The following is a 25,986-nucleotide window of genomic DNA, read 5'->3' on the forward strand; positions in this document are numbered from 1 at the left end:
TATACTTGGGAGGCTGAGGCAGGAGGATTGTTACAAGTTGAAGTCTAGCCTGATCTATATGCTAAGTTCTCGGTCACTCATCGCTATCTAGCAAGACCCTTATTTTTTTTAAAGGTTAAATAATTAGTATGACCTTTACTGTTTATATTGTAAAATGTCACTTTAAAAACATTTCAGAATATTTAACTGCTGTGTAGACTCACTGAAATCACATAACTCATATCTCATGACACAGTGTCAGATGTTGCATCCAATTGCTCAGAACACATACATGTGCCAGGCCCGTGAAGACCGAGAGGAGAGGGTTTAACCAGTGTGTGACTATCTGAGGAAATAGTCCCTTGACACAGGATACTGGCAAGGTGAACGTCATCACAGGTGCTGGGACCCTATCCCATGACATAGAATGTATGTGCTGGGACCCTATCCCATGACGTAGCGTGTTCGTGCCTCTGCTTAGGACCGGCTGCCTTCAGTTTTCCTCTGGTGCCCTGCTGGGAGCCAGGCCAATCCAAGGCTTTCTCAGAGTCCCCAGTGAAAGGACAAAGGGAATGTTAATTCTGTGTTTTTGCCCTGGGGGCAGACTTGGCAAGGTCCAGGCTGGGGCTGCGGCCAAGCCCTCAAAGGACTTAAGTTTGTGGTTTCGCGACTCTTACCCTTGGGCTATGGTTATCAGGGCAACTGTGTCTGAGGTACCTTATGCTCTCTTTGAGAACATTTCTTCATCAGCTTTCCGCTGACTCTGTCCCGTTCTCTCCTTACAAATTCTATAAAAAATACTCTATTTCTTAACATGCTTGCTTGGCATAAGACAAAGCTTGTGCAAGTTCTTGTGATCCCAAATCTTATCTTCTTTATTTTCCGATTCCCTGGTCCGTCCTCTCGGAAACTTTCACTGAAAGATGAGCTGCAGGTCTGGGTCAGGTGCCAGCCGCTGGACTCATGCATTATGCTATCTCCCTTTTCCATGGCCTGCTGCCCCAACCTTCGTGGGTACTGCAAGCTTCATGCTACAAGGTTCCAACTACATTGATCAGGGATGAAGACCTTTACCGGTTTGGTCTTTTTTTCTGGGTACCAGCTAATACAATATGGCACGGGCAACTAAGGGTGTGGTGACCTCAACAGGCTCTATTTCAAGACTTTGTTTAGTCTAGATGCTCAATTTCTTCCCGACCTGCTCCTGTTCTAGGGCACTGCTAGGGGCTTTAGGGTGCCATAAATTTCCTGGAAAGGGTAGGATCAGGTCAGGCAAGGCAGAGGGTGGCAAAGGACCAGTTAGTTCTATACAGACGCAGAGGAAGAGAGAAGGGCAGGGAAAAAAGGAAAAACTAAATGGAAAAATAAAATAAAATAAATGTGTGTGTGCGTGTGTGTGTGTGTATGTGTGTGTGCGCATGTGCCTGTGTGTGTGTGTGGGGAAAGCGTTCATCTCTTGTTGCTCCTTACTGCCGATGTTCCAGCTGAGCCATGTTCCCACCACAGATGTCAGAGCCAGCCTCAGCACCATGCCTTACGGGACTGTATCTTCAAATTGTGAGCTGGAATAATTGCTTTCGTCAGGCACCTGTCGCCTGGATGAGAAAAGTAGCTCTTCCTCATACACAACTACCAAGTAACTTTGAATTCTGGTCTCATTTTTCTGCCACCCCAGCATTTCCTCCTCCTTTGTGTTCTTACTACCTACAATGTACATACAGCCAAGCATAAATCCATAATGATTGTAGAGGTGGGTATAGTTATTCTTTCTCTCAAGTGAAAAACAAAATCCCAAACTGGTTATTGTGCAATGTTGCAGCTTTTTTTTTTGTGGTGGAGGATCCATTTGATACCCGTTACTTGGCCGTACTAACCAGTGTGATTTCAATTTCTGCTCTATTTTTATTTTCTAGAAATTCTACCTACTAACTGTACTTACGTAATTCCTAATATTTAAAAAAATACTCTCTGTATTTGCATGGTTTATTTCACATATATCTGATGTGGGATGTCCTTCTGTATATGTGTTGCTTTTATTGGTTAATAAAGAAGCTGCTTCAGCCTACGGTAGGGCAGAATAAAGCAAGACAGGAAATCCAAACAGAGATATAGGTAGAGAGTAGGCTGAGTCCAAGAGACTCCATGTAGCTGCTGAAGGAGAAAGACACAGCTGGAACCTTTTGCAGTGAGCCACAGCCTCATGGCTACACACAGATGAGTAGAAATGGGTTAACTTAAGATGTAAGGGTTAGCCAGGAATGTGCCTGAGTCATTGGCCAAGCAGTGTTGTAATTAATATAGTTTCTGTGTAATTATTCAGGTCTGAGTGGCCAGGAAATGAACAAGCAATCCCCATTTACATATATCTCTTTTGTATTTTGTACTCTGTTCTAACATCTATATTCTCAGTGTCTAAATTCAATGCTGTTGTGCTGCTGTTAATTGTTTTTTTTTTTTTTTTCAAGACAAGGTTTCTCTGTGTAGCTTTGGAGCCTGTCCTGGAACTCACTCTGTAACCAGGCTGGGCTCGAACTCATAGAGATCCGCCTGCTTCTGCCTCCCAAATGCTGGGATTAAAGGCGTGCACCAGCACAGCCTGGGTTGCTGTTAATTCTGATCCATAGTTGCTCACCTGTTTTGTATTGGTCAATCTTCTTAAAAAAGTTTTTCTTGCAGCTGGAGAGGTGACTCAGCAGTAAGAGTTCTTGATGCTTTTCCAGAGGGCCAAGTTTTTTTTTTATGCCCCTTTCTAGCTTTTACAGGAACTGCATATACTTGCTGCACAGCCAAAACACTTATACACATAAAATAAACATAAAATCTTTTTGAAAGAAGTTGTGCTGTGACTAGGAGTGTAGCCCAGATGTAGAGTACTTGCCTAACAAGCATGAGGTCTTAGGTTTAAGACCAGCACCATACACACACACACAGAGACACACACACACGTATATGCACAGACACACGTACATGCACATGTTGCATCTGTAATCTATAAGAAACTCGTAAGATTCTTTTTTTTTTCTGCTTCAGTCACTATGTTTGTGCATGAGGCACACACGTGCTTGTTCATCCTTATCTCAGGATCCCTTAAGGTTTCTAACTCACCAAAGAAAGCTCATTGCTGTTTCAAGCACATTATATCCGTACAATTAGTAGAAAACTGCGGGTTTAAGCAAATTGTCCTCCTCTCCCCAGATTGCAGGCTCACTACCGTTTAAGTTCCGACTGCCACTGAATGCCGTCGCTCGGGCTGAAGCCCCTCTTCTGTACATTCTGGTTCCTGCTTGCTCAGAGCAAGTTGAGTTTTGAGCTATCCGGTTCCCACCAGTGACTACCTGAAGCTCACCTCTCAAGACTTTTAAAATTTTTCTTTTTTTTTATGGAGAAAATATCCCTGTGTACTATAACTATTAGAACACATGATGTATTTGGAGTTCGAATACTATGGAGAGGAATTCGGCTTTGTTTCTGAAACTGCAGGTGTCTGGGAGCAATACCACATGTGTTCATTTTCTGCTTAGCAGAGTGAGTGTCAGGGGCAGAAACTGAGTTGTTAGCATCACCTATTTAGCGTTTGTTGGTTTCCTAGCTTATTTTTCAGTACAAATACAAGCTGAACACGTTGCGTGGACCGAGCTGCTGTAAATTTTAGAAACACACACGTGACAAATGGGGGCTGACATTTGGCTATGCTTTAATAGGCTGAACAACCAGCAAATCCTATTCTTTTATTTGTTCCTTTTGCAATAGGTCTTGACATCACCTTCTCCTCTTTCTTAAATTTACTTGCTTAGCAGGCACAATGCAGTTTTGATGTGCAATCTGATTTCAAAAGGATCTTTGAGACAGCTAATCTTCTGTACACTCGCTGTAATTAAATATTATGGCACAAACGGTACATAAGATACCTGCTTTCTTGAGAACTTCTCCGCACCAAAGAGCAATGACATAAAAAAGTATAGATTTCATGGCATTTATTTTTCGGTTTTCGGCTTGAACTTTTAACTGGCATAGTACACCTAGAGTGATATACAGCACCAAGTGGCTAGTTTCATTGTCTTCCACTCTGCCCCAACTCTCATTTTACCTGGTCTAAAACCCGCTCTCCTATTAATCTGTTTACCTTTAAGCTACCTGCTTCCTCTACGTGCCTGCTTCAAGCTGCCCGTCTGGCGATAGTCTTAGAGAAGTGCCATTCTGAAGTACAGTCACTAGTAAGTTTAGGGTCTTGCAAACAAATGTGACTAAAACTATTCATCAAGTTGAGATGCTAAGCTTTACAGACTGCTTGTCTCGTGTTTACTTGTTGAATGGCTCACAACTACCCGGAGCTCCAGCTTTAGGGGATCGGCTACCCTTTCCTGGAACCTGTGGGTACTCCCACACATTCAGGCATAATCACACACAAAATAAACCTTCACTTCCCGTGAAGTAAACACGAGGCTGGAGCGGTAGAGCTCAGTGTTTTCCGAGCCGCTGGTGCTCTTGCAGAGGACCCAGGTTTGGTTCTCAGCATTCACGTGGAGACGCACAACTAAGTGGACCCCCAGTTCCATGGAACCTGACTCCAGTTCTTGGACTTCCAGGGCACCAGACACACATGTGGTGACATACATACATAAAGGTAAACAATCATACATACAAAATAAAAAATAATAAATCTTTAAAAAGTAAATGTAGTCATGTTAAAAATATTAAAAAAGAGAAGCTGGGTGGTGGCGGTGCACACCTTTAATCCCAGCACTCAGGTAGCAGAGACAGGTAGATCTCTGTGAGTTCGAGGCCAGCCTGGTCTACAGAGCAAATTCTAGCATAGGCTCCAAAGTTACAGAGAAACCCTGTTTTGAAAAACAAACAAACAAACAAACAAAAAACAAAAAACACCAAATGAAAATTCAAAAATAGTTCAGCAGCAGCTCAATAATTATAAAAACAAAACAAAAATTCAAATCTTCAAAGACAACCAATTTTAAGTTTCTTATGTATATTTCCAGATATATTCAGAACATGGAGTTTAAATTGTCTATGACATTTTAGACACATATTTCTGCCATTCCTTGAAATGATACTAAAATAACAGAATAAAAACTGATTTTTTAAAAGTAATGTTTTCTTGTCATGGACAAGAAAACTGGAAATGGTAATACAGGGAAAGGATTTTTTAAAATTTTAATTTCAGGAATGGACAATGACTATTAGATAAAAAAGAATGCCACTATTATAATAGCGGCAAACTCTGAGCGAGCAGATTCCCACAGTTCCGTTCCCCGAAGCTTGAAATGAAGAATCTTGGTATCACCAAAGCTTGCATTATAAATACATGGTTAGCTGAAATGCTGTTGAGGAACCATTTAGATTTCAGGATCCTCCCTGCCTTTTCCTTCCTTCTCCTCCCTAACATACAGCAGAAGAAAGTCCCTCAGAGCCTCCAAAGGATTTTGTACACAGATGGGAAAGCGCCGAAGAATAAAGCGGGGTTCGAGATCTCTCTCTCTCTCTATTTTGTATTCAGTTCTAACAAAATCAAAGCGAAGCTTTGAACTAGCTGGCAGAATCCTAGCCAGAGAAAAGACCTGTCAGTGTTGATGATAAAGGGCATCATAGGCATGCAGGCTGGCCAGAAGAACAGAAAGGCAAACCCATCCATTAAAACCTCACAGATTCCAATGTGTTGTAAAATACAAGCATACAGCAAAGATCTATTAGATACCGAACAAAAACCTGTAATATGAGAGGCCTAACACACAAATGCACAAAAAAGAGGCAACAAAAGTAGGAGAAAAAGTCAAAGAAATTAAAATTAGACAATTAGAAATAAGTAATGTACTATATGAAACAAAGACAGAAGACAAAAAAATTTAGATCTTAAATGGTAGAATTAAAGCATGGATAAAGACAACAAGGTATCACAAGGAGACAGACAGTTAGTAGGGAAGAGAAGATGACAGGGTGAGGACAGAAGGTGTGGTGTCTGAATAACAGGTATTTTAGGAAAAAACAGGCAGAGAAGATGAGAGGAGAGGACATTCTCAAAATACTTCAGAAAATCCCGTTCAAAGCTGGTGCTGTGAGTTCACAGATGAAACTGCTGTGCCCAGCACTGACAGCGGATAAAGCAAGGAGAGCCTACACGAAGCAGGATCAGCAAAGATTGTAGTTTCCAACGGGGAAGGAAAACAGGACAGGCATCTTGAGAATAACACTGAATGCCGGAACCCAATGGGGCAATACTTTTACAGTTCGGAGGGAGAGATGAGGTACGCCATTCTAGACTGGGTATCTCTGGATAGACGATGCCCAAACTTGAAGCTGGAATAAAGGTGTTTTCAAGGAATGCAACTACAAAACTTCCCTCACGATGCGACGTTCCTCAGGGAGGATGGGACACTTTCCACGACAGAGAAAGAAAGCAGAGCACGGCCTGGAGATGGAGGTCCCAGAGCAACAGCTCTGGCACCAGGTGAGTGGCTCGCCCTCCAGGTGGGCCAGTGAGACGGAACCTGTCCGCAGGGACGTCCAGAATAATGAAGGCTTACACGTTACCAGAGTGCTCAAATTCATTAGCAGTACACACAGCTTTAGAGCTCAATCTTAAATGACTTAGTGATAGGTAAATGAGGGACATAAAAGTTTTAGTAAACTGAAATGGAGATAGTTACTAATTTTGACTAAGAATGGGACTATAGCTCTTTGGCTTTTAAAATATATACCTATAATCCAGTGGTCCTCAACCTTCCTAACGCTGTGACCTCTTAATACAGTTCTTCATGTCGTAGTGACCCCTGACCATAAAATTATTTTCGTTGCTACTTCATAACTGCAACTTTGCTGCTATCAGGAATCGTAATGTAAAAATCTGTGTTTTCAGATGGTCGTAGGTGACCCCTGTGAAAGGGTCATTCAACCCCCAAGGGTCGTGACCCACAGGCTGACATATTGAATACAACTGCAACACAGGCTGTGTCATGAGAACATGTGCTGAGCACGACAGAAGCATAGCACACATCTTGCAGATCATGTCATGTCCACGCCATAAATGAACTTCCTATTGTTCTGTGATATGCACGTCAATGGGACCACAGACTTGTGGACACAGAAAATTATAAACTGTAAGTGTATCCATTGGGACACTGTGGTCCAGAGGTAAAGTTTGGGGTAACAATTTTGTTTCCTTTAGAAAACTTCAGCACCGCTGGAAAAAGGCACCAAACTGCCCCACATACTCATGAGCACCACATTCTACAAAACCATCTTTGCCATCTGAAACTCATGTGAAAACACATATCATATTTTACCTTTACGTGCACGTGCTTAAAATGATTTTTCCTTTTAGTCCCAATTTTTTAAAAAAATCTTTTTCCTATTCAGGTCCCTTTTCCAGGTACCCCATTTCTCATTAGTATGTGTCCCTCTTGTCTTTCACAAAGTGGAAATTATCTTTGCAAGATGAATTTCATAGTAAGCTTTTTTTTATGTCCTACATGCATTGCATACTTACATACATAATCTTACAATTATAGGTATATTCTTATTTTAAGATGTCAAAATATTTATTATAACATAAAGACAATTGATTACAAAGATGATATTTCACAGAATATAACATGGGAGAATAAGCCATTATTTTATAAGCTACTAAGAAAGTAAAACTGCTGTCCATAAAAGAAAAAGAAAATATACTCTTATTACTTATGATTTTTATTTTATCTACTGAATAGTACACAATTCATAGCTTCACATTCTTTGGGAACACAAGCGCTGCACTTCAAAAAACTGTTTACTTACTGATAGCAGAAGTGGGATCAGGTGTGGCGACACACACCTAATGTCAAGAACTTGGGAGGCTGAGGTCAGAGAACTGCTTGAGTCAGGGAATGTGAATCCATCTGTGGTGATCTGAAAGAAAATGGTCCCCAAAGGGAGAGATACTACTAGGAGGTGTGGCCTTGTTGGAGTAGGTGTGGTCTTATTGGAGGAATGCTCAGGCCAGGCCCAGTGAGACAGATCACTTCTTATTGCCTTTTGATCAAGTTGCAGCCAGCACTATGTCAAAGGGAGTGGCACTATTAGGAGGTGTGGCCTTGCTGGAGTATATGTGGTCTTGCTGGAGGAAGTGTGTCATTATGGAGGTGGGTGATGAGGACTCATATATGCTCAAGCCATGCCCAGTGAGACAGATCACTTCATGTTGTCTTCAAGTCAAGGTGTAGAACACTCTGCTACTTTGCCAGCACCATATCTGCCCGCATGCCACTACGTACTGATGATAGTGGACTAAACCTCTGAAAATGTAAGCCACTCCAATTAAATAATTTTCCTTTATAAGAGTTGGTGTGGTCATGGTGTCTCTTTACAGCAATAGAAACCCTAACAAAGACACCATCCTTGGGTACCAAGTGAGACTGTTCAATTAAACTAAAACCAAACCAAAGTAAAACAGGAAAGAAAGATCACTAATAAACTTTTAAAATGTGATTTCTAGGTGTTCTCTTAGTAAGATAACTCCTGTAAAATAGTAACACTAGCAACATGGACTAATGTAATTTTGGCTTTATTTTAAGCCATTTAAATGATTAGTTCTTTGAAACAAGATAGACACTCGTTAAGTCCCATGTAAACTTCATGAACATTTTTTCTAATACTAACAATCATAGTTCTCTCTGAAATACTCTGAGAAGGCTCAAGGCTCTGCAGTTTACTTATGAACAGAGGTGTTATGAGTTCAGTTTGACAGCATGTAATGCTATACGAGTGGGCTTAAGAACAGTGGTAACCCTAAAAAGCGATGTTTCCAGGAAGAAATTAACTCACTGGTATACACAACAGCAAACTACAATGTTTTTTGGTTCAAAGGAGGTACATTTATTTTAAGATAATATAACAATGTAAGACATGTAGCTTTACAATTAAGATTTATAGTAAAACTCAGACTTTAAGCTAAAACAATTTATTATAAACTATTCTGAGAAGTACCTAGTATCATTTATCATGTATACTTTCTTAGCATAACACTAAAATTTTATGTAGAGTTTAATGTTTGTGAAATTTTTATAATTTGGAGAGGGAAATTTTGAAGCTAATGTATGTGCATTTAGTATATTATTTGAAAAACATTCACTATATTTCAATTGAGGAAACCAACATCCCAGGGAGATATTTCTATTTCCATTTTATAGACAAAAAATGTTTAAAAGTGACACATAGAGGATAATTGTAATTCTCTTATATTAATCAGAATATTTTATTTATTTTCATTTTTATATTATCCTGACACCTTATAAATAGACCAATTCACAATAAAGCAATAAAGAATAGTGACTGTGCTTATATTGTGGGTGTTATTTCCTTGGAACAATGACAAGACTTATAAAGGATTTTAAAATAGGTTATTTAATTTTTAAGCCATAGTAACAAGGTTTCTATTTATGTATGATAATATAACTTATAATTTGTATGTTTTCAATTATTTTACATTCATGTATTACCAAGAACATTCCAGGTGTGAGGCATGATAATATGAGTAGGTAGGCATCTCTGTCTAGACATTGAATGACTACAATTTCAAAGCAGGTGTAATTAAATAAGTATACTATACTATATATGCCCATTTATATTTCTATATTGGTGCAATAAATAATACCAGACTAAGAATGTGGAAAAGTCTAAAAAACACAAAATCAATACTAATAACACCAAAATAACATTACTTTTTAATAAATAAACTGATGTAGATCAATTTCACATTCAATAACTTAGAAAAATAAAGCCAGTGTTTCCTATTTTCATATGCAAAAGCCAAGAAATGGTTGGAGTGTATGCAATTTATACTAAATATGTCTTATGGAAGAAGATGAATGAATCTATTAATATTTTAGATATTAGATTAATAACACATAATACATGCAATATATAAATATATTAACTTAAACTTGTTTCTTTATTTTATAATACCCTTGTATAAACCAATTTTATCAGGTAGCCAAAGTTATATTAAGTATTCTACAATTCTTTTTCAATGTGAAAATCTAGGATTTCGTTTTCCTCTTTCCCGCTTTTTCATTCTTTTTCTTCTTCTCTTTTTACTTGCAGTGTTGGGACTTAAGCCCGAAGCCCCACACACGGCAGGCGAGCACTCTGCTCCTGAGCGACTTATTTCCCCAGCATCTTTATTCTGGCAGGGTTCTAAGCAGCCCAAGGGCCTCAAGCTTGTATTACAGCCCAGGTAGGCCTTAAGCTGCAACCCTCCTGGTCAGTCTCTTAAGTGGGGGTTTTCAATAGAAAGCTCTATTTTTCCTTTTAAGACATATTGTTCTGACGTAATGAATTATAGAATTCATCACTAATGGCTGTTTGGATCAATTTTGCATCTGGTCCTTTTGCAAGAAACAAAAGATTATCTTCTACCTGTAAATATCCATCAATCTTCTAAACCATTTATATTATTAGCTTTGATGCTATAGACATACATTACAATATTAAATATATTACTAACATTATTTCCATATATTGTACTTGCAATAAGGAGCATGTTTCCCCTGTGGTAATTACCACCACCACTGTGCCGACTCCTAACATCAGCATGTGACCACTAGGTTTTCTTTAAAAAAAAAAAAAAAAAAGCTAAATTGCTTTTTAAATAAAATACCTGAAATCCTGTTGACCTTTGTACAAAAACAAAACAAAACACACAAAGAACAGCAAAAACAAACAAAAATTTACACAAATCCAACAATGTATATTACATAAGTACTTTTAAAAGTTGAAAGTACAATGTAAACCATCATATTTAGTAAATTTTCACTTGTTTTCTGAAATTACTTCAGTGTGATTAAATACAAGGTAAATAACAGGTACTTATAAACGTGTCTAAAGGCCCTAAGACAAATCAGAAGCAATATTCCTCGTCTGAAAACAGGTTCACAGCTCAAACCAGAAGGAAATGTGTTTTGGTTTTTAAGCCATCTATAGTCTATCATTCATAAATTATTTGGAAATAAAGGGCATTTCTAATAAATAAACAATCTAAACAATTGTGAAGGGAATGAAAAAGTTCAGACTTCGGTCAATCGAGGTGCACGGTCAACTGACTACATTTAGCATCTGCAGGAAGTTTTCTCTTGGTAGTACTAGGGGTCAAACCCAGGGCTACTGTTCACAACTAGAAGGTTCAATCTTCCTCTGCTTTATGTTGACAAACTCAGTTCCAGGAAAAAATATAATTTCATAATATTTCACCTTTCCCTTTATTTTCTGCATGCTCTGACTTCACACTTGGATCCATGCTCAGAAACTTGCTGCTTGCTTTGCTCATAAATCATAATCCTTCAAACTTTGTTTTAAGAGGATCTAGTTAAAAACAAAACAAAACAAAATAAAATGCCAAAGCAATATTTATGTAATTCAAGGCAATGACAATAATAAAAGTTTTTACAAAAATTATATGAAGCAGACATTAAAACTAATTAAAAACTGTCCATATGAAATATAAGAATCAAGTATTTAAAACACTTTAAACATTTAAAAAGCTTTTTAAAATTGTATTTATTTGTGTACTAATCTGTGTGCATGAAGGCAGCGCATGAATGTGCCATGGTGTGCACATGGGAGTCTATTATTACCTGCCATCAAGTGGGGTCAAGTCGGCTGGCGTCGGGCCAAGTGCACTTATCCACTAAGACAAGTTCATGTTTTGTTAAGAAGCTTCTTTAGTACCCGGTTTCAGAAAGGAACAGGATCTGGGTAACCAGTTTGCACTATGGTTCTGTGTACTAACACGTTACAAGTAGGATCTGTGGGATGCTACCACAAGTAGGATGGGGACACTACATACAGGGATATATAAACGCAATGGCACTAAATGCTGTTCTTGTTTCGGAAGGCAATGCACAGTTCCTTAAACAGAAGTATGGAAGACCCTGGGCAGCTAAATCACAGCAGCTACCTTAACAGATAAATAAGCCTGTTTGTCTCTTGAATCACTGCTTCCCAAACTGGATTCCATATACTAGATAGTATACAGTTAGGCCTCCAAACTACCTCACAGAACACCCATCACTGCAGTTTCTTTGTAGAAAGACAAAAACCAACAGTAACACAGGGAAAGCTGATAAAGGATCATGGCAATGTGGCCATTTCTCTGACATTTCTCAGCTCACTGACGGTTGGTTAGTGCTGACGATTTGACAGAATCTCTTGGGAGACGTGTGAGGAGTTGTGTGGGCGCAGTGTGCTGACTGGGATTTTGAACTGTGTAAGTGGGGAGGGCAGGAAGCACTGCTCTCTGCTCTCTGATGGTGGATGAGGTGTGACCAGCGGCTTTCTGCCAGGATGGAGTGAGTCCCCTCAGATTAAGAGCCAGAGTAAGCCCTTTCTCCTTAAACTGCTTTTGTTGAAGCATTTTGTCACAGTCCCATGAAATATAAAGACACAAAGCAACTTCCTTTTTAAACCACGCCTCTCATTGTCTTTACCAAATTGTAGGTGATCATTATATTTCTTTCAGCTATTTTCTTCTCTTGTGCAACATGGAATTTAACATGTGCTCTACCACTGAACTCTAGCCCTAATCCCTTCCCAGCTATTGCTTAGATGTTATAAAATATCTATTCTTAATTATTCCTGGGAAAAGTAGAATAAACATAAGTTAACATACTTATCTGCTATGAAGTTCTTTTTTCAGGCAGGATTTGAAGGTTGGATATTTCTGGACTGTTTTATAGCCCTGTGGAATAGAAGATTACAAATGTCCAAATGAATGTGAGAGAGATCCAGTATAATTTAATTCCTATGTTGAATCTAAATCTAACAGCCAAATTTATGGACACAGAGCAGGATGCTGGTTTCCAGAGGCTGGGAGGGTTTGCAGACACAGGAAGTGAACCATAGGTACAAATTCCAGTCACACAGGAGGAATGCATTTTCAAGATCAATTGCATAAAACGGTGATCACAGCTAATAATCACGTGTATTTCAAAACTGCTTTATAATAGATTTAAATGCCTCAAACTACAAAGAAGCACAAGATTATATCAACTAGATTAAGATAATTAATCCACAATGTATTCATGCAACAAGTGTGCAAACATTAGTAAAACACGATGGGAACTTAGGCACACATAGAATAGTGAACAGAAATGAGACTCATGGAACTTAGAGGGGAACTTAGAGGCTTCAGTGTAGTTCATATCAAATTAAACCTTGTTATTTTTGAGGAGAAATAAACAGATTTCTATGTACATCCTTACAAGTGTCTGCAGAGTCAAGGGAAATGTTAACAAGCTACCACTAGGTGGCACTGAAGCACAGCAGCATCTTTTCCAAGACAGCCTGGGCTTCTGGAAAGTCATTAGCAAATCTTTGAATTACAATGTTATACTTCAAATGTTTGTCCCTGACTGCAGCAGCTGTCAACTGAAAAGGATTTTTCTCCCCTCTCCTGGAGTGTCCATTAAGCACGTTAGCAATATGAACATTTATTAAACCACACTAGAGCTGAGATTTTAAAAAGCAATTTTTAGAAAAGGAAAGATGATCTCCTGTAACTTTTTAGTATGTCAAAGGAAAAATAGTAATGAAAAATTATTTTCAGTTTATTTTATACATAGGAATGTATCTGCAGTGGCTTAAGAGCCTCAGTTTCCTAAAGGAAACATTTAATGTGCAACAAGGAATAGTGATGTTTCCTTGTTTACTACCAAGTCTGAAGGCCAATGACAAGATTACATTAAAAACAACAACAAATGGCAATACCCTTTCCCCAAAACAGAAGTAAAGACATTCCCCTAATTGAATATAAAAATGAATTAAACGGGTAGTGGTGGGACATGCCTTTAATCCCAGCACTTGGGAGGCAGAGGCAGGGGATCTCTGTGAGTTCGAGGCCAGCCTGGTCTACAAGAACTAGTTCCAAGACAGGTTTTAAAATCATAGAGAAACCCTGTTTCAAAAAACCAAAACAAACAAAAATGAAAATTTATTATATATATTTACTTTTTTAGATTATCTTTTATCACCTTGCATTGTTTTTGAATGTAGGTAAGGTAATCTTAGTTTTCAAAAAAAAAAAATCATTTCATGCTTATAACCTTAAACTCTCACATAAATTCTTTTTGAACTTAGATTTAAAAAGGATTATCAATAGACTTGAAATCTTCAGACTTACCCGGAATCCTCTATGGAGTCTGTCTTTCATAATTCCAATAAATTCTTTATAACTTAATTGGTCATCTTTGTCAACATCAAAAATTTTGAAGATGGTATTTACCAAATGTGGTGAAAGTTTAAGTCCAGTAGCTACGTAGACGGCACGTTTAAATTCATCTAGGTAAATATCACAAAAAATGAAAAGGCAGGAAAAGGTATCTTTTTTAGTACATAATGCTAATTATTGCAAAGGCTGTAAAAGGGTTTTTTTTTTTTTTTTTTTTTTTTTTTTTTGCTAAACATGAGCGAGCCAGGATGGAAAATAACACACGACTGCACTGTCACTTAGGGGAGAAGAAGACACTGTGGTTTTAGTGAAAAGAGCAAGCGGAGACTCTATTGGGTTAATAATACACTCAATCAATGAAAGCTGATTCAACAGCTACTGTCAGCAAGAGACTCTTGAGCAGTTAGTAAGATAAATTTCCAAGAAAAGGTTCAGATGCAAGACAAGATTCTCAGATGTAACTATTATACAAGATCTCACAAAACTTTCCAGAAAGTGCTGAGAATTTGGAGATGAGTGATTAATTCTGTCTACAATGTGGGCAAGGGAAGAGGGAAGAAAAGCACAGGCAATGATTTCAAAAGGCTGTGAGATGTATGGAGCTAAGCCCCACAGGACGGATGGTTTCAGCTGCGGACAGGAGAGAAAGGACAGGTGGGAGGATCTGAAGGAGCGTGTGCGGTGAGGGAGAGGAGACCAGAGTGCTGACAGTCTGGCAGGGAGGTCAGGAACCTGCACACTCTCCAGCAGGCACTGGGGGAACTTGAACAGTTTGCCACAGCAGTTATAGAAAGAAAGGTGAATTTTGTTTTAGTGGAGTCTTCCACATGTTTCAGGAATAGCTCGTGGAAGGAGCGCCACTTAGGTGGCCTCTGCAAATCCCTTTAGGAAGCAATGGCCTGAGTTGGTGTGCTGACAGCAGCAAAGGAGAAAGGTATTAACCCGAACATTCGAAGAAGTGACACTATAAAATTCTTCCTGTTTTATAGTCCCACAAAATAAGAAAGCAGCTCTCTGCTCTGAGCCAAATAAACAGATACTAATTTCTTTTTAAAGGATATATTATTCCAGTAAGATATATTACATTTTAAGTACATGATATATTTCTATTGTTTGTGATATAAATATTTATATAAGTATCATTTGTGGAGACATGTATATTATTTGCGATAATATATATCATTTGTGGAGACATGCCTTCCAACGTCTAAGCATATAGGTTAGAGAAAGAATGAAATATAAAAAATTGTTCAGGTTTGTCTTATTCAATGAATAAAATGAGGCTGTATAACAGACGTAACGTGGGTGCTGAGTGGTTCCGAAGCTGGCAGTCTGAATTCAGCCCCTCACAGTTTAATGCTCCTACACCTTCTATGCCTTAGAGAGAAGTAACTGTCATCATTTGGGGAAGAGTGTAGTGTGACTTTTTCCTAGATTTGAGAATAAGAAATTCAAAACTATAATTTGAGATCTAACATATTAGATTCTGGTAGAGGTCGGTAAAATTTCTTTAAAGACACAACCACACCACACAGCAAGAGGACATGGTTATAAGGGAGAGGATCCTAGTAAAAAGATTTGTCCTTTTAGTCAACCCATGAGCAAAGAATGAGGGAGTCCTGAAGACATCAGTATTTGAAGTTATATGACAGATGTATTTCTTTGTAAGTTAAAAAAAGATAATCAATTTTATATATCAGTCTCAAAAACCAGTTAAAATAATTTAATGGCTAAGTGGCTCTGCTCATGTATTTTTGGTTTCTGATTAGGCAAAGATCAGTGAGAATTTGTGCAGGCTGCCATGTGTTCCCTGATGTTACCAAGTAGCCTCAAGGTTTCTTCTTAGACCTTTTACAATAAACTTTATTAGTTCTTCCTCATAATATAAAATTAAAGGCCAAAAATAAACCCAGTAAGAAATCAGCACATTCCCCTAGACTTTACATACTTTTAAGTTTCAGAACTGATTTCCCACAGAAATTATGAAGCCAGACTTTCAGGTAAGCTGATGCATGACCAGACATATCTCACTAGCCTCTTCCAAAGTCTCTGGGAATGAGGTAGGGGCATTTTGACTTTAAAATTTTGAAGAATGATTTCTTACCTTGTCCTATGGAACGGCTTGCAAAGTTATACATATTGAGGGCTATTGCAAAGTCTTCTAAGTTGTTCAGAAATTGGAAAAATGACCTGAACTCATCAAATGTGATGCCCTATTTTGGGAAAGAAATGTGAATCAATTAGTATTGACAATTAAAGTATTAAAATAAGTGCGACACATTTAATACAGGGAAACATTAGAATGTGCAATATATTTCATAAGCAAGCACACAGGCATATTTGGAAAAAATTCTCTAAATAAAGTGTAGGATTCGCTCAGACTTATTTTCATTGGGCAGCAGTGCTACTCTGATAACAGGAAACTGTTTTAAGACACTGTCCTGTTAACATCAAGGGTCAACATGTGCTGCAATAGAATAACTGGGAAGGTTCCAACTCTGATAGTCCTCTAAACACCAGTTCTTAAACCTGCAGGATACCCATAAAAACGTATTTGCTTTATATATTTATTCTTTCACATGGTTCAGCATCAGGACATCAATATGTTTATTATGACAATACAAAAATCAAGATGTTGACTAAGCATTAACTGTCACCGAATGAACTTTTTCAGTCATTCAAATGCAGCCAGGATACCTGGGGGAGGTGAGGTAGATGCAGAAAATGGTCCTGAGAGGCCCAACCCAGGAAGGCACAAGACTATAAAGGAATGTGCTCATGACCACCTGCTCTGGGATGCCGTGTTCACAGGCCGCAGTTCTACCACTGGTGGTACTTCGGTTAAATAGGAACAGCATTTGAAATAAAAACGTATCTCAGGTTTGGATGTAATCAACCAAATTTAAAACAACTGAAAAATGTACAAGGGGAAAAAAGAGCAGCGAGCCAATGGTTCCAGCTTCCCATATCTGGCTTCGACTGCAGGGGAAGTGAAGAGAAACATGGATACGGAAGGGCTGGGTGGCTAGGGAACTAATGAGGAAGGTAGTTTTCCGGACTCTCAACTTTCAATCACTCTGAGTTTCATCATTAGAATTACATCTAAGCCCCCTTTTCTTTTGGTCTACTGAGCTCTATCAGACATGACACGTACCTAACTTTCCCTTCTCATCACTATTCTGTTCTTGATTATTATTTTTATTAATTGCCGAAGCATTTTCTCAAATGAACTAAGCCTGTTCTGTCCCCAGTCCCTCCTGTCTAAGATACTCTTCACCCAGTTTTTGCACAGCTCACTCCATAGGCCCTGCTCAAAGGCACTTCTGAGGAACTCCAACAGCCTGCCTTCCCCATCAGTCTCCACGTTCTCGGTCCTTTCCACAGCACTTAGCTTTAGCTTTAGCTGATCTCTTTGTTTACTTAGTTTTTCTAGTAAAATATAATCCTTTGTGCCTTTAGTAAGGCCTTATATTTAATATCTGTGATGAAAAGGAAGTGCCATTCAGATAACCAGGTTTTTTCTCTTCTGTTATTAGGGAGAAAGGGATGAGTGGGAGATGAGGGGAAGATTTAAGTACAGTGGAAGAATCACTTGCTTAGAGAGTCTTGGATAAATGTCCAAAGCCCTTAGCTTCTCCTTTTCTAAAAGAAATCTGCCAACACCTGCAAGGCTGTTTTGAGAGATGATGCAAGAATCCAGAACAAGCAATCACCATGTGATAACAATTGTAGAAATACTTCTACAAACTGGGCTTGCAGAAAAGCTGAATTTAACTTTAGATTTTTTATTCTGAAATAATTTTAGATATATAATTTACAAAAACTATAAAACGTTTCTATAAAGTCATCCTGCAATTTGACCTTCTAAGTTAGTTTCACAGATTAAAAGCCCTATAAAGTATTTCATAGCTTGAATAGCACAATTTACGATTTTTATTTCAAGAGAATTATCTACTAGTTAAGAAAATCCAATTTAGTGGGTAAAACAGATAAAACTCCTTTGATTAAAAGATAATGCAAAGTAAAAGCCAAATGCATCGTCCTTTTTTTTCTTCTTCTCATTCCTTAGGTCAGTCTGAGAATTGTTACAACTGTCACAATGTGTCCACTCTAAACAAACTCAAACTATTTGCAAGTTTTCTTGAACAGTTTAACCTGATCCTTCCATAAACAAGCAAGGCAATAGATCCCAAACATCCCAGACTTAAAGGGAGACTTGTTACAGCAGTTTCTATTGGGTTGCAATGAAGCATTCAAATACCACTAGACAATGCAACTGCTCAAAAGGGCGGACACCACACTGGCCACCAAGCAAACACACAAGGAGTTGCCCTGGGTTCTTAACTATTCACGGCATCCAAACTTGTTGAAAAGCCTCATTTCAAATGCAGATAAGATCACCCACTCATCCCTGGCACTTTTCTAATGACCTTTTATTAGAGGTGCTACACAAATAAACAGAGGGTGACAGAAATAATGTCAATATCAGCTGCCTTACATGGTTTGGAACTAGTCAAAATATCTAAGTCACCAGAATTCTTCTGGAAAATAATAACAGTCATAATTTGAAAAAAAACAAACAAAGTAACTATCAGTCTTAAAAGATTTTTCAGTATTTCTAAGAATATGATCTCTACTTGAATTCAAAATTAACAGGCCTTGGCATACAGAAGGAAAGAATGATATATATCCAAAACAGTTTTTAATTCACAGAGGAGTTAGATTAATAAAATCATTTAATAAATCTATACAAAATACCATTTATTAGATAATGTGTTTCAAGATAATAGATGTAACAAAATGAAGATAAGAGGTTAAATACCTTTTCTTCAGGTATACTATAGCGCACATTTTCCAAAAATACTGATGTATTTTCCACATTTGTATACCGTAGAAGAATATGGGCAAAATCTTCTTCACTGATAGTATTCATTCCATTAGAGTAGGAAAGAAATTCTATTTCTAGAACTTCTGTTTGTAGGTTATCCATAAATCTGTGGTAAAATAATGAAAAATAAACAAGGTAAATGATCAAATGTTTACTGCACATTTAATTATAGGAAATAATTTAATTATGTGACGGCTCAAAGTTTCCGAGGTGGAGAGGGATTACTGCTCTGAGCTGTGGTCACAGAGCTGAACCTGAACACACAGCTTCTCTTTCGGGCTGGAGCCTGCTTGTCCACAGAATGGCTACAGCACCTCATTGGGTAGAAAGGGTATTGGCCGTTATTATTGCGGCTTACTGAGGCTGAGGTATTAATGAGCAATTTTCTTCTAAAAACACAAGACATAATAATTTATATGTATTTATTTTTTATTTTTCAGTAACTGTGCCATAAACATAACCAGTGACAGCAGTGGCAGTGGGTACTACGGAGTACCTTCTGTGAAGACCAGCGTGGCTCAGACCACTGCACCAGATGATCTCCCGGGATCCCCGGACGTTAGCAGTCTAATAATTTTCAACAGAAATTTAGCTCACCTATAAAAATCTTCAAAGTTGAGCTCAGCTTTTCCTTTCTTTCCAAAAAAGTGTACCAGAAGTGTAGTGTCTGCTACTAAGCTTGTGATGTCATCAGCACGCTTAAAAACATAATTTAAAGTTAGCAGTAAAAAGAAAAACAAAGCAAAATAGGATATTCACTATCTCCCAAGTATGTTATCAAACTATAAACCAAGAGGGGCAGCAGAGATGCTCAGTGGTCAAGAACTCTTGTTGTTCTTCCAGAGGACCCAGATTTGGGTCCCAACACCCACACAGCAGCTCATCTGCACAGGCACAGGTCCAGACATGGTGCACATATATACATGCAGGCCCGACAATTTATATAAACATAAACACATCGGAAAACCCCAAAATGTAAAGGTCCAAACATTAGAATGAAGAGCAAAGGATACAGTCATGAATGCAACTAGAACTAAAGTGGTCCAATTTTAAAAACAGATACTTGAGCAATATTGACCTTTATCTCTAAAATATTAAAGTCATAGTTTTATTTTAAAATTATTCTATCTGAAGCTATTATGTATGGTCACAGGATACCTAGACTTTATATTATCTAAAATAGTTCAGTTATTCAGACATCATTCAATTATGCTGCTTTTATTTAATTAGTTAGGATTTTCTAAACAACATGAAAAATTCATTCAAAAGAGGGATATTCTCCAAAAATTCTGCTTATATGGAGATGACAGAGAACGAACCCAAACTTTTATAAAACAGTTTCCTTTAGCCATGTTTATTATATAACAACTGATTTTTTAAAATGTCATAATACATATAGAAAGAGGAACTAGAGAAGAAATTTATCACTATACTTTTTTCAAAGAAAACCATCATGTAATTTTTTAAATGGTCAAGAGGTTAATTTCACAGGATTTCCCCTTTACTCAACTTAATAAACTACATTTCCACAAACAAAATTCTACTGTGTCTGACTACAGCCCTCACAAACCCGAACTGTTTTACGCAGCTCCCACTTCAGAGCTTCGCTAGCCTTTCCCTCTTCTTGCCCTTCCTTCTCTACTTTATAAATTCAAATGATCACAAAGCTCCACTGTTAAACAGCTGTGCTCATCACAAGTCAGGAAGCAGAGTGGCTTTCTAAAAAGATGGGTCTCGCGGTTGCATGTCACTCATCATCCACTGGGTACATTTGGCTAAAAGTTGTATTAGCTGGGAGGTAGCTCAGAGGGAGTGGGACATAGTTTAGAGGTGGTGAGGTACTGGTCAGTGGCAGTGTGTGTTAGCATGACTCAGTCCTAGCACCAGTTCTAAACACATAAAAAGTTATTTTAAATTTCAAAATTTGTATAAAATACAAATTCATTAAAGCTATAAAAAAATAAAGTTTTAAGACAGTCTTTTAACAAAGTCTATTGATTACAATGTGAAAATAACCTTAATCTCCAGCAAAGGGAAATTGTCAAACATAATAGAATTAAGTTTCTAAATAATCCAGTGGGTAAGTAGAATTTACAGTACAAAATATTAAATTTCATTTGTAAAAATCAAAATAATTTTAAGAATACCGGTACTGACAAACAGATTTCAGTACTTGTACAATATACCTGTCATATTATTTTGGTCAGAAATTAGTGCCAGCTGTGACATATGCAAATTTTCTTTATGTAATTTCACAGTAATTTTAAAAACATGGTTTCTCTATAATTTAAAATACCAATAGTTTTAAGTAGTTGTGAAATGATAAAATGAGAAGCTAAGATCGAAGTTACCTAAAATATCTTAAGAACTGTGTATTATATGTAATGAAGAAATACATATGCAAATTTCTATGCTTTCCTTCTGACTCAGTTTGAATCTTGAAATAATTCTGTCATATTAATATCAATAGTAACATGAGAAATTATAATAAGTTGTGACTTATAGTTAACTTTCTTTTCTATAATGTAGGGGTGCAACAACAGAGATAATCTCCAAATTAGGCCCCACTTCAAACTTTAAAGAGAAAATCAAAAGAAGTCACAAATGTATTGGAATCAGTGTTAGATGTCTTTCTAACACTATCTACCTAATGTTTTTAAGGCAGGGTCTTTCAGTGAATCTGGCTTTGTCAATGCAGCAAGACTGCCTGGCCAGCAGGCAGTAGCTACTATCCTCATCTCCTCCTCCTCTGCTGACTAAAGAATAGAGAATGTGCCTCTGTGCCACCACCCTTCCCATGGATGTACGATGGCTGAGCTTGGGTCCTCATGCTTGCGTGCCAAGCACGCCAACACTGAATCATACAGTTAGAAAGGAAATTAGATGTCAAGTTTAATATTACAGACTTAAAGCCTATTGATGGAAGCACTACATGAATAGGAGAGGAGAGGCAGTCCATCCTGAGTGCAGCACTAAAGTGTCCATAGACATCAAGTTCAAACAATACTACAACAGAATCTGAGCTGCCTTGATTCTTATTTAAACATGGACTGGCAATCTTAAGTAATACAATGGTCAACAATTTCTCCATTCCTTGACTGAATGTTTCTATCACACCACTGGACACTTTGTATCCCTGCCCTTGTTAAACTGTTCACTATTAGTTGGAGAAGTTTAATTGTTTAAAACTAACATAAGAGCCAGCCATCTTTTATAAGTGAAGCATTTTAGTATTTCCTATAACACTGTAATGTTGTAGGATAAACAGTTTCAGTGAATTTACAAATCTGTGCTACTATTTCAACTTTCTAGTCCTTAATTAAGTTGGAAAGTTATGCTCTATATATGAAAAAGGTCAATTAACCCAGATTGTAATAACAGGCATCTCTTGTCAGTATAATGAATATATTAAAATACTCTTTCTATACAGTAATTATATATGGCACATAGTACTTATCAATTTACTAAAAAAAGGCAATAGAAAAAATGGTACTTTTTTGCTTCATTTTGTGAGTCTAAAACCAAATGTGGATTAGATTAACAAAATGGCACATGCAAGGACCACGTGGAGGCTTCATTGTACCTCTGCGAGGTCTGAAAAGAGTGCTTGGCTTGTGTTACGTCTCAGGGTATCCCAGTAGCTCCTGGAGACGAGTTCCTCAGCATCTGTTTTAAGTACCTGTAGAAGTTTTAAGAACAACATCATAAATCTAAGAATTGTCACAGTGAATGGCAACCTACCTGCTGTACGTCTCTTTTAACCGAGAGAAGAGAGCCCATCAGCTTACCTCCACTGTTGTTCTGCTGCACACAACAGTACTAGATTACGCAGCTAGCACACCCATGGTGCTGTCAGGGAGGAAATGGTATAGAACCTGTTTCTGAGCACAATGTGGCTATGTCAAAAAGAATCAAATTCTTCAATCTCATCTGTCTCTTTGTTGAGACATATATTAACTTCTACAAAAGTATGACATGAAGATTTTATTTACACTTTGTGTGAAGTGGTAAATGGAGATATTTGTAAATTTGTGGTAACCTATTAAATGCCTATCTAATTTAAAAATTAGTTGTTTTATCATTCATCTCATTAGACTAACAAAATCAAAATAAACATATCCATACCTTATAGATACAGACTTAAATACAAAGCTTGTAAAAATATATACATCACATGTTGAAAACCTGTTCCAGGACTTGACAGCTGTGTCTACTATGAAAGGGAAGGTATATTAATGCTTACTAGGGCAGGGCACTCATGTTCATCTCGCTATTGGCTGGCGTGATGGTATTTCTAAGGTTAAAAACTACAAGTCTAACCTGAAACTCTAAACAAAAATAATTAAAATCAGCTTCTGTCTGGATATTCAATGGATACTGCAGTTATCAGGCTTACAGATCTTTTGGTCACAGAGAAAAGAAAATTTACTATGGCAGGATAGAACTTTTTTCCTTTTCTTCTGTCTCACTTTTCAAAAGGCAGGTATCAGTGAGGTGTGTGCATGTGGTTATTCCCAGATACTTTAGAGTTCAGGACAGGAGACTGTTAGATCTTAAAAGTCCAAGACCTGATTGGACAGGATAGTGAGACTCTGTCTCAGGCAAATAGACAGGAAATCTGGAGGTAATATTAAAACTATAGCATGCACTAGGAATAGTCAAAGGTATTTTTCTAATTTTAGCTAGCTTCATAATTAACTAGACAACACTGTCCACTGCTAATAATTTGTTGATAATGTAGTATTGTTTAGCTGGAAACAGGTAACAGACATACATGCTGTGTGTCCACGTGGCCCCAGAATCCATGTGACAAGGATCTGTCATTACTGCTTTTTCTAACTTGGTTGATAACAAACAGTTACAAACTATGCCAGGAAAACTGGCTAAATACAAAAGTAGCACAGTGCATTTTCCTTATAGATGCTAGATTAACAACGGGCTCATTTTATTGACCTATTTTCTGTTGTATTTTTTGAATTATTTTATAATTATTCATTTTATTTGCATTAAGTTTGAGCTAAAATACACTTTTTTTTTTTTTGGTTTTTCGAGACAGGGTTTCTCTGTAGCTTTGGAGCCTGTCCTGGAACTAGCTCTTGTAGACCAGGCTGGCCTCGAACTCACAGAGATCCGCCTGCCTCTGTCTCCCGAGTGCTGGGATTAAAGGCGTGCGCCACCACCGCCCGGCTAAAATACACTTTTAAAATCAGAAAAAGCTTCATTATCATTACAGGGAACGATAATTAAAAAGTCTAAAAGATTAATTAAAAAGGTAATCTATACTTGTAACTAAACTAGATGGCAAAATATACCCAGAAATCTAGTATAGTGCCTACTGGAAATTTGGCTAATAATAATTTATCTATATTCTTACACACATAATGTATCAAAATAGATAAAATAAAAATGAAAACCATTTTGAGTAGACAATAAAATCTATAATTGTAACATTTAGTTTAATATACCAATTGACAGATTAAGCAGACAAAACTGCTAGTAATGACAGAAAAGGAAGAAAACATACAATTAACATGCATGGTAATATATATGTGTAAATATATTTACACATATGTATTACAACTCTGCATCATAAACCAGAGAAGACACATTTTTTTTAAATAAAGATTATTTATGAATATCAACATTTAGCCCATAAATCACATTTCAACATATGATGAAATACAAGAGAAACTGTATTAAAAATTAACACATTTTCTGTTAGTAATATAATTAAGGTAGTTAAGAAAAATATTCTAAAACAGTAATAAAGGATGCTGAAGTAAAAGATTTCTAACCTTTGAGATATTTGAATTACTTAATCTTTTGAATTTTCTCTTCCTACGGGAGAAACCTAAAATGAATCTGGGGTACTTAGAGTAGAAGATCTACTGAAGGGAACTGCTTTATTCATAGACACAGGGAACAGCCTCAATCTTTCACTGCAGTAGGAAAATGACAACAGGCAGAACCTACTGCAGGAAGAAATAATCTTGGAACAGCCTACTTGAGGAGTCAGAGAGTGTCTGTCTTCATGTCCAGACCCCACTTCCTTCCTGAAGGTACTTTAGGAAAATCATTACTAACTGACAAGAAATTTTCCGTTATATGAAAAAGTTCAAAACGTCAATCAAAATCTTAAGAGAGTTAAATTATGTAATCCACTTGAGAGTGTAGATTAGAAAAACATAAAGTTAGATCACATTCACATGTCTCTTACATAAAAATAAAAGTTGTCCTGATCAAGGATAATATAAACAAGACATAGACTGTTTATATCTGGCTAATCTCTTAGCACCTGAGACTGTAAAGGACACACAGTTTAAACTGTATGGTAACTACTCATGAAATTAAACAAACTATTCAAACTGCTGCAGTTAAAATGTGGCTCATACAAAGTTATGGAGTACTAAAGTCATAAATATTATTAACCATATGTTTAAAAGTACACATGATTTCTAATGTGAGATTTTCATTTTATAAGTTTTTACAAAATTTTAAAGGATTAACAGAGAAATACTTTTAAAATCAACTAAAAATTGTTCTTTTTTGGGAAGCAGTAGTATATTTTATAGAAAATGGTTCCTATTCCTTAGACAAATTTAAACACTTGGGTATGTGATTCCCATAGACTTGGCTTGCTTTCCAATTATTCCTTGCTGTTCCTTGTGAGTAGGCAGGATACCTGTGCTTACTTGATGCTGAAACTGCTTCCAGTGTGTGTTTAAGTTTAAAGTAAGAGTTTTACAGTTTAGAGTAGCTAATTTGATATGGGAAAACCCTTCTGTATGCTGTGAATATGTCTTATTACCACTGGTTAATAAAGAAGCTGATTGGGCAATAGCTAGGCAGAATAGAGTCAGGCAGGAAATCCAAGCAAAAGCCAGGGAGGAGGAAGGCAGAGTCTGGGAGA

General features: G+C 37.3%; 1 protein-coding gene across 2 annotated transcripts in view; it reads right to left on the reverse strand.

Annotated features, from left to right (window-relative positions):
- Nucleotides 1-10,582: 10,582 nt before the first annotated feature.
- Nucleotides 10,583-25,986, reverse strand: part of Micu3 (mitochondrial calcium uptake family member 3) — a 69,505-nt gene continuing 54,101 nt past the window's right edge. For both annotated transcript variants that reach the window (XM_050147282.1, XM_050147281.1), the window contains 7 exons: nt 22,660-22,755; nt 19,674-19,774; nt 19,011-19,182; nt 16,293-16,401; nt 14,141-14,298; nt 12,632-12,700; nt 10,583-11,325 (listed from right to left, as the gene is read on the reverse strand). In XM_050147282.1, coding sequence (XP_050003239.1) covers nt 12,632-12,700; nt 14,141-14,298; nt 16,293-16,401; nt 19,011-19,182; nt 19,674-19,774; nt 22,660-22,755 — 705 coding nt within the window. In that variant the 3' untranslated portion in view covers nt 10,583-11,325. The remainder of the gene's footprint in view (nt 11,326-12,631; nt 12,701-14,140; nt 14,299-16,292; nt 16,402-19,010; nt 19,183-19,673; nt 19,775-22,659; nt 22,756-25,986) is intronic.

Source organism: Alexandromys fortis, unplaced genomic scaffold, assembly GCF_014885135.2.
Source record: "Alexandromys fortis isolate MF-2015 unplaced genomic scaffold, M_Fortis_MF-2015_v1.1 scaffold_32, whole genome shotgun sequence".
Lineage (NCBI taxonomy): Eukaryota > Metazoa > Chordata > Mammalia > Rodentia > Cricetidae > Alexandromys > Alexandromys fortis.